A 12101-nucleotide genomic window follows, 5' to 3' on the forward strand; every position below is an offset into this window, starting at 1 on the left:
CGTTTATGAACGAGAACCCGCCCCTGGACTACCACTGTCCAGCCGTTTATATACAGCGGCCGGACTGCAAGTGGTTAAAGTAGTGCAGTGCTGAAAAAAATGTGCCCTAGCCATGAAGGGGGTAAAATCTTCTGCTGGCCATGAGCTATACCCCCTGGGTCCATTGAAAATTCCTGGAACCGGCAATACACATTCTAGACTAGTTCTTTGCCTCGTGTGCCGTTTTAGGCACAGCTTCCGCGGTCCAGGTCCTCTATTAATCATTGATTGTTGGATTTTCTAGCAATGTATTAAATGTGAAGACTTTGCGATTGTCCTTTTTGTGTTCAAAAAATCTTCTTTATTTTTTTTCTTGCTGATTTTAGCAAAAAAATACTAATTTTGGGAGTGAAGGAAGAGCCCAAACCTCACCCGAAAAACTTGCAGCTGCAGAAGATGATTCGATACTCGGCCACGCTGTTTGTACAGGTATCGGCTTCACTGGGGCTACGGGAATGCAATCCGCCATTTAAAGGGGAAATCACGTGCCTTCAAATATAGAGGAATTACCTCTTGTGTTGGAGCTCAGCGACGAGGGTGCGGCCGAATGGTGATCGGGCAGAGCTGGTCATTCAGTAGCTCTCCCTAAACTTTGACCCTCTCCTTCAGCTGTGATTCAGTGCTGGAGTAAGAGGTTACAACAGAAGTCAGATGTTTCATTCTTCTAAATCGGGGGTCTCCAAACTTTCAAGACAAAGGGCCAAGTTTATTGTCTTTCAGACTTTAGGGGGGGGCCGCAGTAGGGTCAGCAGAAGTAAGGAGCCCTGATATCAGTGGGATTAAACAATCTTTAACCCCTTGACGCCGACGTAACACAAATATGCGGCCTCACGGACCTGGGCTTTTTTCCGTGGGGCCGCATATTTGCGTACCTGTCTTTGTGTTGGGAGCGCGCCCCTCAGCGCGCTCCCAGCACCGAGACCGCGGTGTCACTGAGAGCACCGGGTCCCGTTCTAACGATCGGGACCCGGGACTCCCGGTTCCGGGTCACATGATCGCTGTGATAGCCTCTGATTGGCTATCACAGTGATCAGTCACTGTGCAGCCCGGCCCCCTTGTTTTTTTTCTCTCTCTCTCTCTCTATGAATGGAGAAGAGAGATACATTGTATCTCTCAAACTCCTGTCAGAGAGAAGGAAAAAAAAAAGTTTGTAAAAAAAAAAAAAAAAAAGATAAATAAATAAATATTAAAAAAATAAAAGAAAAAATAAAAAAAAATACCTAGATCAAGGTTTGATCTAGTTCAGTGCCAGGGTTAGTGTTTAGGTCAGGGTCAAGGTCAAAGGTCAGGGTCAAGGTCAAAGGTCAGGGTCAAAAGTCAAGGTCAGGATTTAAAAAAAATTGGTATCAGTGTCAGTTAATGTTAATGTCAGTGTCAGTTAGTGTCAGTGTGTTTTAGGTAAAAAAAAAAAAAAAAAAGACAAAAACAAAATGCGCACTATGGTTTCTGGGCTGTACTAAGGGTACAAACAACAAATAACATACACATATATGGTATCGCTGCGATCGTCAAGAGCTGGAGAATTTATTTTGGGTTTCTCTTTGGTGGTAGGTTATGGTCATAACAAGAAACACATAGCTAAATTAAAATAAAAGGATTTTTTTTACTATTTTTGGCCAGTTTTCCTTTGATAATAAAAAAAAATCAGGAGATATCCATTACCATTTACCACCAAATGAAAGCCCAATTTGTCCTGAAAAAATCAAGGTATAATCCACCTGGATGTGCAAAGTAGTTGTGATGATATGTACGGTTTTGCTATCACATGTCAACGGTGCAGAATTGTGCTTAGGCATTTAGATTTGTTTTACCCTTAGGCGTGAAGGGGTTAAAAACAAACAAAATGAAAAATGGTGCCACTCCCTTATATTAAGCCCGTGTAGGGATGAATTGAAATAATATTTAAATAAAGGGATTATCTAAATTACTGTAATATAAAATATACAATTCATTGATATACACACCAAAAAAAAAAAATAATATATATGTATATATATGGAATAACCTGTGAGACACTTCAAATTTTTTGCATGAGATGTGAGATAAGAAGATAAGTTCGCAGGCTCCTAGCTACATCCTCATTGCATGTACAGTAAATGAAAAACAAACAAAATGAAAAATGGTGCCGCGCCCTTATATTAAGCCCGTGTAGGGATGAATTGAAATAATATTTAAATAAAGGGATTATCTAAATTACTCTAATATAAAATATACAATTCATTGATATACACACACACACACAAGAAAAAAAAAAAAAAAAAAATATATATATATGTATATATCAAAAATAAATATATAAATACATAAAAATATATAACTGATAAAATGTCCAATATATATGAAAGTCCAACCTTGGATGAAATCCCATCAAGATGGGGCTGATTATGATTATTGCAAATTACTCTTCACATAATCCCGGATAATCTACAAGAAGAAATGCTCAAAACATCAAAGGGTTACTTGGTGTGTTCCTCTATGGAAAACAAGCTGAATGGTTCTCTTCTTTGCTCCTGCTGATCCTGCTATGGATGGATCCAGGGTAAGGTCCTCCCTCCAACAGATTGTGTCTGCTTTCTCCCTATTACTCCACGTGTTACCAATTTTGCACTTACAGATATAAAAACTATATAGCGCTTTTAGTATGTGTGTTGTGACCAGCCTGGACGGCGTGTGGACACACACTGCCTGTACTCGCCGTTCGTAGGAGCCGGGTACGTGGTGACGTCAGTGCCCCTCCCCAACGCGTTGCGCCACAGGGTCACGTGGCTTCGTCCGGGGGATCCTATCACAACACACATACTAAAAGCGCTATATAGTTTTTATATCTGTAAGTGCAAAATTGGCACCAATAAATATATATTTTAACCAAGGATAAGGCACTATTCCTCTCTCTTTTTCCTCCTGGTAACACGTGGAGTAATAGGGAGAAAGCAGACACAATCTGTTGGAGGGAGGACCTTACCCTGGATCCATCCATAGCAGGATCAGCAGGAGCAAAGAGGAGAACCATTCAGCTTGTTTTCCATAGAGGAACACACCAAGTAACCCTTTGATGTTTTGAGCATTTCTTCTTGTAGATTATCCGGGATTATGTGAACAGTAATTTGCAATAATCATAATCAGCCCCATCTTGATGGGATTTCATCCAAGGTTGGACTTTCATATATATTGGACATTTTATCAGTTATATATTTTTATGTATTTATATATTTATTTTTGATATATACATATATATATATATTTTTTATTTTTTTTCTCGTGTGTGTGTGTATATCAATGAATTGTATATTTTATATTAGAGTAATTTAGATAATCCCTTTATTTAAATATTATTTCAATTCATCCCTACACGGGTTTAATATAAGGGCGCGGCACCATTTTACATTTTGTTTGTTTTTCATTTACTGTACATGCAATGAGGATGTAGCTAGGAGCCTGCGAACTTATCTTCTTATCTCACATCTCATGCAAAAAATTTGAAGTGTCTCACAGGTTATTCCAATTTTATTTAATATCTCATCTTTAGTATTAGAGGGAGGAATAGTGCCCCATCATTGGTGTCAGTGGGAGGAATAGTGCCCCATCATTGGTGTCAGTGGGAGGAATAGTGCCCCATCATTGGTGTCAGTGGGAGGAATAGTGCCCCATCATTGGTGTCAGTGGGAGGAATAGTGCCCCATCATTGGTGTCAGTGGGAGGAATAGTGCCCCATCATTGGTGTCAGTGGGAGGAATAGTGCCCCATCATTGGTGTCAGTGGGAGGAATAGTGCCCCATCATTGGTATCAGCGGGAGGAATAGTGCCCCATCATTGGTGTCAGCGGGAGGAATAGTGCCCCATCATTGGTGTCAGCGGGAGGAATAGTGCCCCATCATTGGTGTCAGCGGGAGGAATAGTGCCCCATCATTGGTGTCAGTGGAGGGAATAGTGCCCCATCATTGGTGTCAGTGGGAGGAATAGTGCCCCATCATTGGTGTCAGTGGGAGGAATAGTGCCCCATCATTGGTGTCAGTGGGAGGAATAGTGCTCCATCATTGGTGTCAGCGGGAGGAATAGATCCCCATCATTGGTATCAGTGGGAGGAATAGTGTCCCATCATTGGTGTCAGTGGGAGGAATAGTGCCCCATCATTGGTGTCAGTGGGAGGAATAGTGCCCCATCATTGGTGTCAGTGGGAGGAATAGTGCCCCATCATTGGTGTCAGCGGGAGGAATAGTGTCCCATCATTGGTGTCAGCGGGAGGAATAGTGTCCCATCATTGGTGTCAGTGGGAGGAATAGTGCCCCATCATTGGTATCAGTGGGAGGAATAGTGCCCCTTCATTGGTGTCAGCGAGAGGAATAGTGTCCCATCATTGGTGTCAGTGGGAAGAATAGTGTCCCATCATTGGTGTCAGTGAGAGGAATAGTGTCCCATCATTGGTATCATTGGGAGGAATAGTGCCCCATCATTGGTGTCAGTGGGAGGAATAGTGCCCCATCATTGGTGTCAGCGAGAGGAATAGTGTCCCATCATTGGTGTCAGTGGGAGGAATAGTGCCCTATCATTGGTATCAGTGGGAGGAATAGTTCTCCCTCATTGGTATCAGTGGAAGGAATAGTGCCCCATCATTGGTGTCAGTGGATATATAATAGTATTAAACTGGATCATAGACTTTATAGGCACAGAAGGACAAATGTAAAAAATGTATAAGTCACCTTTATTAGTACAAAATTAAAACACTCGGTGAAAACAAATTAGAATAAAAGGCACCCTTAATAACACAGTGAATGCTGATTCTGGTTTTGAGCCTGCTGGCTTCTAATATCGTATAACTACCATCAATCAGTTGTTCAGTGGAAAAACTAGTGCCCCATTGTCGGTGTCAGTGAGAGGAATAGTGCCCCATTGTTGGTGTCAGTGAGAGGAATAGTGCCCCATTGTTGGTGTCAGTGAGAGGAATAGTGCCCCATTGTTGGTGTCAGTGAGAGGACTAGTGCCCTATTGTTGGTGTCAGTGAGAGGAATAGTGCCCTAATGTTGGTGTCTTTTTTTTTCCCAGGAAAAACTTTTGGGTCTCATGTCACTGCCAACCAAAGAGAAATATGAAGAGCTGAAGGAGAGCCGTAGACAGGAGAACGAGCTGAAACTACAAAGAGAGCGACAGGTACATAATTGACTGGATTGCTGGCAGGGGACCCCAGAAGAGGGGGTTCGAGGCTGCTCTGCGCAATACATGTTTGTTATTTTAATTTAAAAAATAACTTTACAATAACTTTTGTACCCTGAAAAAAACCTACCCTTGGTCCTACTTGGGTACATTTAACTTTAGGGGTTCCCTGCAACAGGGTTTCTCAACCTCTTTTCACTCAAGGCACCCTTTAAAATCGTGGGCAGTCCCGGGGCGCCCTTTAAAATCGTGGACAGTCCCGGGGCGCCCTTTAAAATCGTGGACAGTCCCGGGGCGCCCTTTAAAATCGTGGACAGTCCCGGGGCGCCCTTTAAAATCGTGGGCAGTCCCGGGGCGCCCTTTAAAATCGTGGGCAGTCCCGGGGCGCCCTTTAAAATCGTGGGCAGTCCCGGGGCGCCCTTTAAAATCGTGGGCAGTCCCGGGGCGCCCTTTAAAATCGTGGGCAGTCCCGGGGCGCCCTTTAAAATCGTGGGCAGTCCCGGGGCGCCCTTTAAAATCGTGGGCAGTCCCGGGGCGCCCTTTAAAATCGTGGGCAGTCCCGGGGCGCCCTTTAAAATCGTGGGCAGTCCCGGGGCGCCCTTTAAAATCGTGGACAGTCCCGGGGCGCCCTTTAAAATCGTGGACAGTCCCGGGGCGCCCTTTAAAATTGTGGACAGTCCCGGGGCGCCCTTTAAAATTGTGGACAGTCCCGGGGCGCCCTTTAAAATTGTGGACAGTCCCGGGGCGCCCTTTAAAATTGTGGACAGTCCCGGGGCGCCCTTTAAAATTGTGGACAGTCCCGGGGCGCCCTTTAAAATTGTGGACAGTCCCGGGGCGCCCTTTAAAATTGTGGACAGTCCCGGGGCGCCCTTTAAAATTGTGGACAGTCCCGGGGCGCCCTTTAAAATTGTGGACAGTCCCGGGGCGCCCTTTAAAATTGTGGACAGTCCCGGGGCGCCCTTTAAAATTGTGGACAGTCCCGGGGCGCCCTTTAAAATTGTGGACAGTCCCGGGGCGCCCTTTAAAATTGTGGACAGTCCCGGGGCGCCCTTTAAAATTGTGGACAGTCCCGGGGCGCCCTTTAAAATTGTGGACAGTCCCGGGGCGCCCTTTAAAATTGTGGACAGTCCCGGGGCGCCCTTTAAAATTGTGGACAGTCCCGGGGCGCCCTTTAAAATTGTGGACAGTCCCGGGGCGCCCTTTAAAATTGTGGACAGTCCCGGGGCGCCCTTTAAAATTGTGGACAGTCCCGGGGCGCCCTTTAAAATTGTGGACAGTCCCGGGGCGCCCTTTAAAATTGTGGACAGTCCCGGGGCGCCCTTTAAAATTGTGGACAGTCCCGGGGCGCCCTTTAAAATTGTGGACAGTCCCGGGGCGCCCTTTAAAATTGTGGACAGTCCCGGGGCGCCCTTTAAAATTGTGGACAGTCCCGGGGCGCCCTTTAAAATTGTGGACAGTCCCGGGGCGCCCTTTAAAATTGTGGACAGTCCCGGGGCGCCCTTTAAAATTGTGGACAGTCCCGGGGCGCCCTTTAAAATTGTGGACAGTCCCGGGGCGCCCTTTAAAATTGTGGACAGTCCCGGGGCGCCCTTTAAAATTGTGGACAGTCCCGGGGCGCCCTTTAAAATTGTGGACAGTCCCGGGGCGCCCTTTAAAATTGTGGACAGTCCCGGGGCGCCCTTTAAAATTGTGGACAGTCCCGGGGGGCGCCCTTTAAAATTGTGGACAGTCCCGGGGGGCGCCCTTTAAAATTGTGGACAGTCCCGGGGGGCGCCCTTTAAAATTGTGGACAGTCCCGGGGGGCGCCCTTTAAAATTGTGGACAGTCCCGGGGGGCGCCCTTTAAAATTGTGGACAGTCCCGGGGGGCGCCCTTTAAAATTGTGGACAGTCCCGGGGGGCGCCCTTTAAAATTGTGGACAGTCCCGGGGGGCGCCCTTTAAAATTGTGGACAGTCCCGGGGGGCGCCCTTTAAAATTGTGGACAGTCCCGGGGGGCGCCCTTTAAAATTGTGGACAGTCCCGGGGGGCGCCCTTTAAAATTGTGGACAGTCCCGGGGGGCGCCCTTTAAAATTGTGGACAGTCCCGGGGGGCGCCCTTTAAAATTGTGGACAGTCCCGGGGGGCGCCCTTTAAAATTGTGGACAGTCCCGGGGGGCGCCCTTTAAAATTGTGGACAGTCCCGGGGGGCGCCCTTTAAAATTGTGGACAGTCCCGGGGGGCGCCCTTTAAAATTGTGGACAGTCCCGGGGGGCGCCCTTTAAAATTGTGGACAGTCCCGGGGGGCGCCCTTTAAAATTGTGGACAGTCCCGGGGGGCGCCCTTTAAAATTGTGGACAGTCCCGGGGGGCGCCCTTTAAAATTGTGGACAGTCCCGGGGGCGCCCTTTAAAATCGTGGACAGTCCCGGGGCGCCCTTTAAAATCGTGGACAGTCCCGGGGCGCCCTTTAAAATCGTGGACAGTCCCGGGGCGCCCTTTAAAATCGTGGACAGTCCCGGGGCGCCCTTTAAAATCGTGGGCAGTCCCGGGGCGCCCTTTAAAATCGTGGGCAGTCCCGGGGCGCCCTTTAAAATCGTGGACAGTCCCGGGGCGCCCTTTAAAATCGTGGACAGTCCCGGGGCGCCCTTTAAAATCGTGGACAGTCCCGGGGCGCCCTTTAAAATTGTAAAATGTGAAAAACTATTCTAATAGTTTTATTTAACACAGCAACATCCACACATGGAGGACACCCAACATTAGAGGTGATCTATTCTTCCAAAGCAAATACACTTTTGCACACTGGTACTGACTAGTATTCCAATGTTTCTCCTCTCCCTCAGTTTTTAACCATCACTGAGCTAATGTGACCCCAACACTGATGGAGAGGGGCGGGGGAGGGTCAAACTAGGATGCTGTGCAGACAGCTGACATCCTCCTTATCAACTGATGATGTCATTGGTTGTCAGGACACCGGCGGCTAGAAGGTCGTAATGGCGCACAATGAAAACCCGTGGCTTTGTGTAACTAAAAGGCAGGCTTGTTCCACCCGCTGGCTTGTATACAAATTTTGGGCAATTTTTAGACATTTTGCCAAGGCACCCCTGAAAAAACCTCAAGGCACCCTGGTTAAGAAAGGCTGCCCTACAAGATAGCAGATCTTCACATTTTTCAGATCCTCTTTAAAGGATGACTGAACTTTGTTATGCTGTACAGTTATCCTTTCAATGATTCCTTCCCTGGCCACTCCCCCCTGGTCTTGTCTGTATTTGCTCCTTTTAGGATCTTCATGGTGTGGCTCTCAGTGGACACCTGCCACTGCTGCTTGATGAAACCACATGCTGGTGCATTTGTTGCTGTAGGTCTCAGTCACTGAGCTTGAAATGCATATTAGATTTGTGGTTCTATGAAAATAAAGCCTCGCCAACCAGGCGCGGCAGCCTTCACTGGTATTCTGTTAACCGCCTCCCGCCCGCTATATAGTAATATGACGGGCGCAACGTGGTTCTCTCGTTCTGGCAGGACGTCATATGACGTCCTCCCATTCTCACCGCGCATGCGCGGCTCAGGGAGCGGGCAGCGCGGCGATCGACGGTGCACTGTGTCCCTCGGACACAGCGGATCACCGATCCACGGAAAGAGCCAAAGATGTCGGCTCGGTCATGTGATCAGCTGTGTCCAATCACAGCTGATCACATGTAAACAGGGAAATGCAGATTATCGGCATTTCTATCCCAACAAGCTGTCACGCTGACCGATCGTGAGGAGAGGAGAGCCGGTAATCGGCATTCCTCGGAGGGGACATGTGCACAGATCATTAGAGCACTGATGATCAGTGTGCCCTGATGATCAGTGTAGCCCCAGCAGCGCCACCTGTCAGTGTCCATCAGTGCCAGCTGTCAGTGCTCATCAGTGCCAGCTCTGTGCTCATCCATGCCACCTGCCAGTGCCCATCAGTGCCACATTTCAGTGCCTACCAGTGCACATCAATGCCACATATCAGTGCCTATCTGAGCTGCCTTTCAGTGCCACCCATCAGTGCCACCTAACAGTGCCAGTCAGTGCGCCTATCAGTGCCACCTATCAGTGCCATATGAGTGCTGCCTTCCAGTGCCCATCAGTGATGCCTGTCAATGCCCATTAGTGCCACCTACCAGTGCCTCCTCATCAGTGCCACCTATCAGTGTCCATCAGTGCAGCCTATCAGTGCCCATCACTACAGCCTCATTAGCGCACATCAGTGAAGGAGAAAAATCACTTATTTACAAAATTTTATAACAAAAACTAAGAAAAAATTATTTTTTTTCAAACTTTTCAGTGGTTTTTGGTTTAAGAAAAAATAAACCCAGAGGTGATTACATACCACCAAAATAAAGCTCTATCTGTCACAAAAAAATTATAAAAATTTCATATGAGTACAGTGTTGCATGACCACGCAATTGTTATTCAAAGTGTGACAGCGCTGAAAGCTGGAAATTGGCCTGGGCAGGAAGGGGGTACAAGTACCCTGTAGGCAGGAAGGGGGTAGAAGTGCCCAGGGGGCAGGAAGGGGGTAGAAGTGCCCTGTAGGCAGGAAGGGGGTAGAAGTGCCCTGTAGGCAGGAAGGGGGTAGAAGTGCCCTGTAGGCAGGAAGGGGGTAGAAGTGCCCTGTAGGCAGGAAGGGGGTAGAAGTGCCCTGTAGGCAGGAAGGGGGTAGAAGTGCCCAGGGGGCAGGAAGGGGGTAGAAGTGCCCTGTAGGCGAGGGGTTAAATAACTGAAGGCATGCAACAGCATTGCATCACTTTACTGTGGAGATGCTGGAACTGCTTGTTGTGTCTTTCTTTAGGTATATCTTCCCTCAAGTTGTCTTTGATCTCTTTTCCACCAGGCTGCTCTTGATTCCCAGAAGAAGGGAGATGAAAGGAGAAGAGATGGTTTCTCTCGCCCCACAGACGTAGTGAATGGGGAGCTGCAGCAAAGGGGTCGTATTCGGAAGGTGGAAGGGTGGCTACCTACGTCGGGTGCTCCTCACATTCGAGAGACCTCAGACCCTCTTCTGCAGCAGATTGAGAACATCACCTCCTACATCAAGCAGGCACATGAAGCTGGGAGAGTGGACGAGGTGAAAATGCTGGAGGACAACCTCAGGCAACTGCAGGATGAATTTGACCAGCAGCAGATGGAGAGAGGCATTCAGATGTCAAAGGAACTGGCAGAAGAGGAGGCCATGCAGAAAGAGCAGCTGGAGGTGCTGAGGAGGAGGGAGGAAAGCCGAGAGCTACGCAAGGGGCTGACCCAGCACAACAGGACTCACTCACTGGATTTCCGAGAGCAGAGCCAGCCCATCCGGTGGCAAGACAAGCAAACGGCAGCCTTGGATCTTCAGCTCCCAAAACAAGACACTAGCCCTTTACAGACCTCTCTGACAATTTATCAAAGGTCTTTAGAAACTGTTCCCAACTTCCGTATTTCCCCTGTTCTGCCCAAGGTGGAAGAGGCCAAACCTGCTTTCACAAACCCCTTTGAGGATGATAGCGAGGAACCAGTGCCTGCTTCCTCCTCAAGCCTTATCCAGCAGAACGGCACCAGAGAGTATAACCCGTTCGATGAGGATGATGAGGAAAAGCCAGAGGAACAAGCTGAGAAAACCGTGGTCTCCACCAATCCTTTTGAGAACTCTCCCGACATGTCCCCTGAAGCACCTGCCTCAAAAAATCCGTTTGAGGAGGATGAGGGGGCTTGTCCGGGAAACCCGTTCGATGAGCCTGATGATCTGGGAACAAATGAAGAGGAGGTGATAGAAGAAGACCTACTTCTGCAGCAAATCGACAATATCAAGGCCTACATATTTGATGCCAAGCACAGCGGTCGGCTGGACGAAGTGGAGGTCTTAACGGAGAACCTCAGAGAACTGAAGAAGACTTTGGCCAAGCAGAAAGAACAGTCAAAATGACCAGCCAGGACAGAAGACATCTGTTCATCCTCTCCAGCCCATCGTGCATATGATTATAAGTTTGCAACCAGCATAATTCATGAAGGCGGTATGGGCACCAGATGTACGCAAGGCCTACGGTTCTCTGGTAAACGGAGTTCACGCTTTGATGAAGCCGGAATGGATTGGATGTGTCCTTTTTCTGCATCGTTTTTGCAGAAAAATAACTTTTCTAAAGAGGGTTTCTGCATAAAATCTTAATTTAATCCATGTAATGGTGGAAGATCGTGTGGAAATATCCATCCTGTGTCCTTTAAGAGATGTTCCTCTTTCCATTGTCCTGCTAATCTAAAGTCTGGCTTGTAGTCAAGAGCCCTGCAGACCAACAACTGGCCAAGCTGGCCTTCCCAATGGTGTCAAAGGCCAATTTAACTGGATTATTTCCTACAGTACAGAATGACTAACTGAAAGCAGCATGGTAGCCACCAAGAAGCATGATAGCCCCCACAGTTTAATAAAGCGCATAGTTAAATTGGCTTACAGGTGGCTATCATCTCAGCTGATTGTTGGCCAGTGTTGTCCTTGACAACCAATCTGACTTATAGGTATCATAGCACTGAAGAGGCCCCCCAACAGGTGCAATTGGTTAGAACCTCTGTCTTTATTCCTTTTTTGTTGTGTTCCCCTTTGGTCTGATTATTCTCCACCCGTTGTGGAGGTTCAACAGGAATTGGGGGAGGTTTCCCCTGGCTTTCCATTCCAGTGATGATTAGATCGCTCCTAAAGTAGACCTATAGGCAAAACTTTTTGTTTGTTTTTTTGGATAGAGTAAGGGGGGGTTATAAATCCTGTCCGATTTTGCCTTTTGTGTCCCGTTAGGGAGATTTACCTTCACTTCCTGTCCCATAGCCAAAATAGGAAGTGAGATGAAATCCCTGCAAATGAAGAGAATCCCTTGTGAAGCCACAGGTCACCAGAACTAGTAGAACTAATGTCCCCATTGGACGATTTTCTTTCTATTACTATTCT

General features: G+C 47.6%; 1 protein-coding gene across 1 annotated transcript; it reads left to right on the top strand.

Moving 5' to 3' along the window:
- The first annotated feature begins 359 nt into the window (after window positions 1-359).
- On the top strand, window positions 360-11407 carry LOC149427775 (rabenosyn-5-like). Its single transcript, XM_089667681.1, has 3 exons — window positions 360-468; window positions 5080-5184; window positions 10029-11407. The coding sequence occupies exons 1-3, from the start codon at window positions 436-438 to the stop codon at window positions 11091-11093; spliced, it is 1203 nt and encodes a 400-aa protein (XP_089523807.1). The 5' UTR covers window positions 360-435; the 3' UTR covers window positions 11094-11407.
- Window positions 11408-12101: the final 694 nt, after the last annotated feature.

The sequence above is a fragment of the Staurois parvus genome, unplaced genomic scaffold (genome assembly GCF_062004578.1).
Source record: "Staurois parvus isolate SC_StPar_1 unplaced genomic scaffold, SC_StPar_1.0 ptg003484l, whole genome shotgun sequence".
Classification (NCBI taxonomy): domain Eukaryota; kingdom Metazoa; phylum Chordata; class Amphibia; order Anura; family Ranidae; genus Staurois; species Staurois parvus.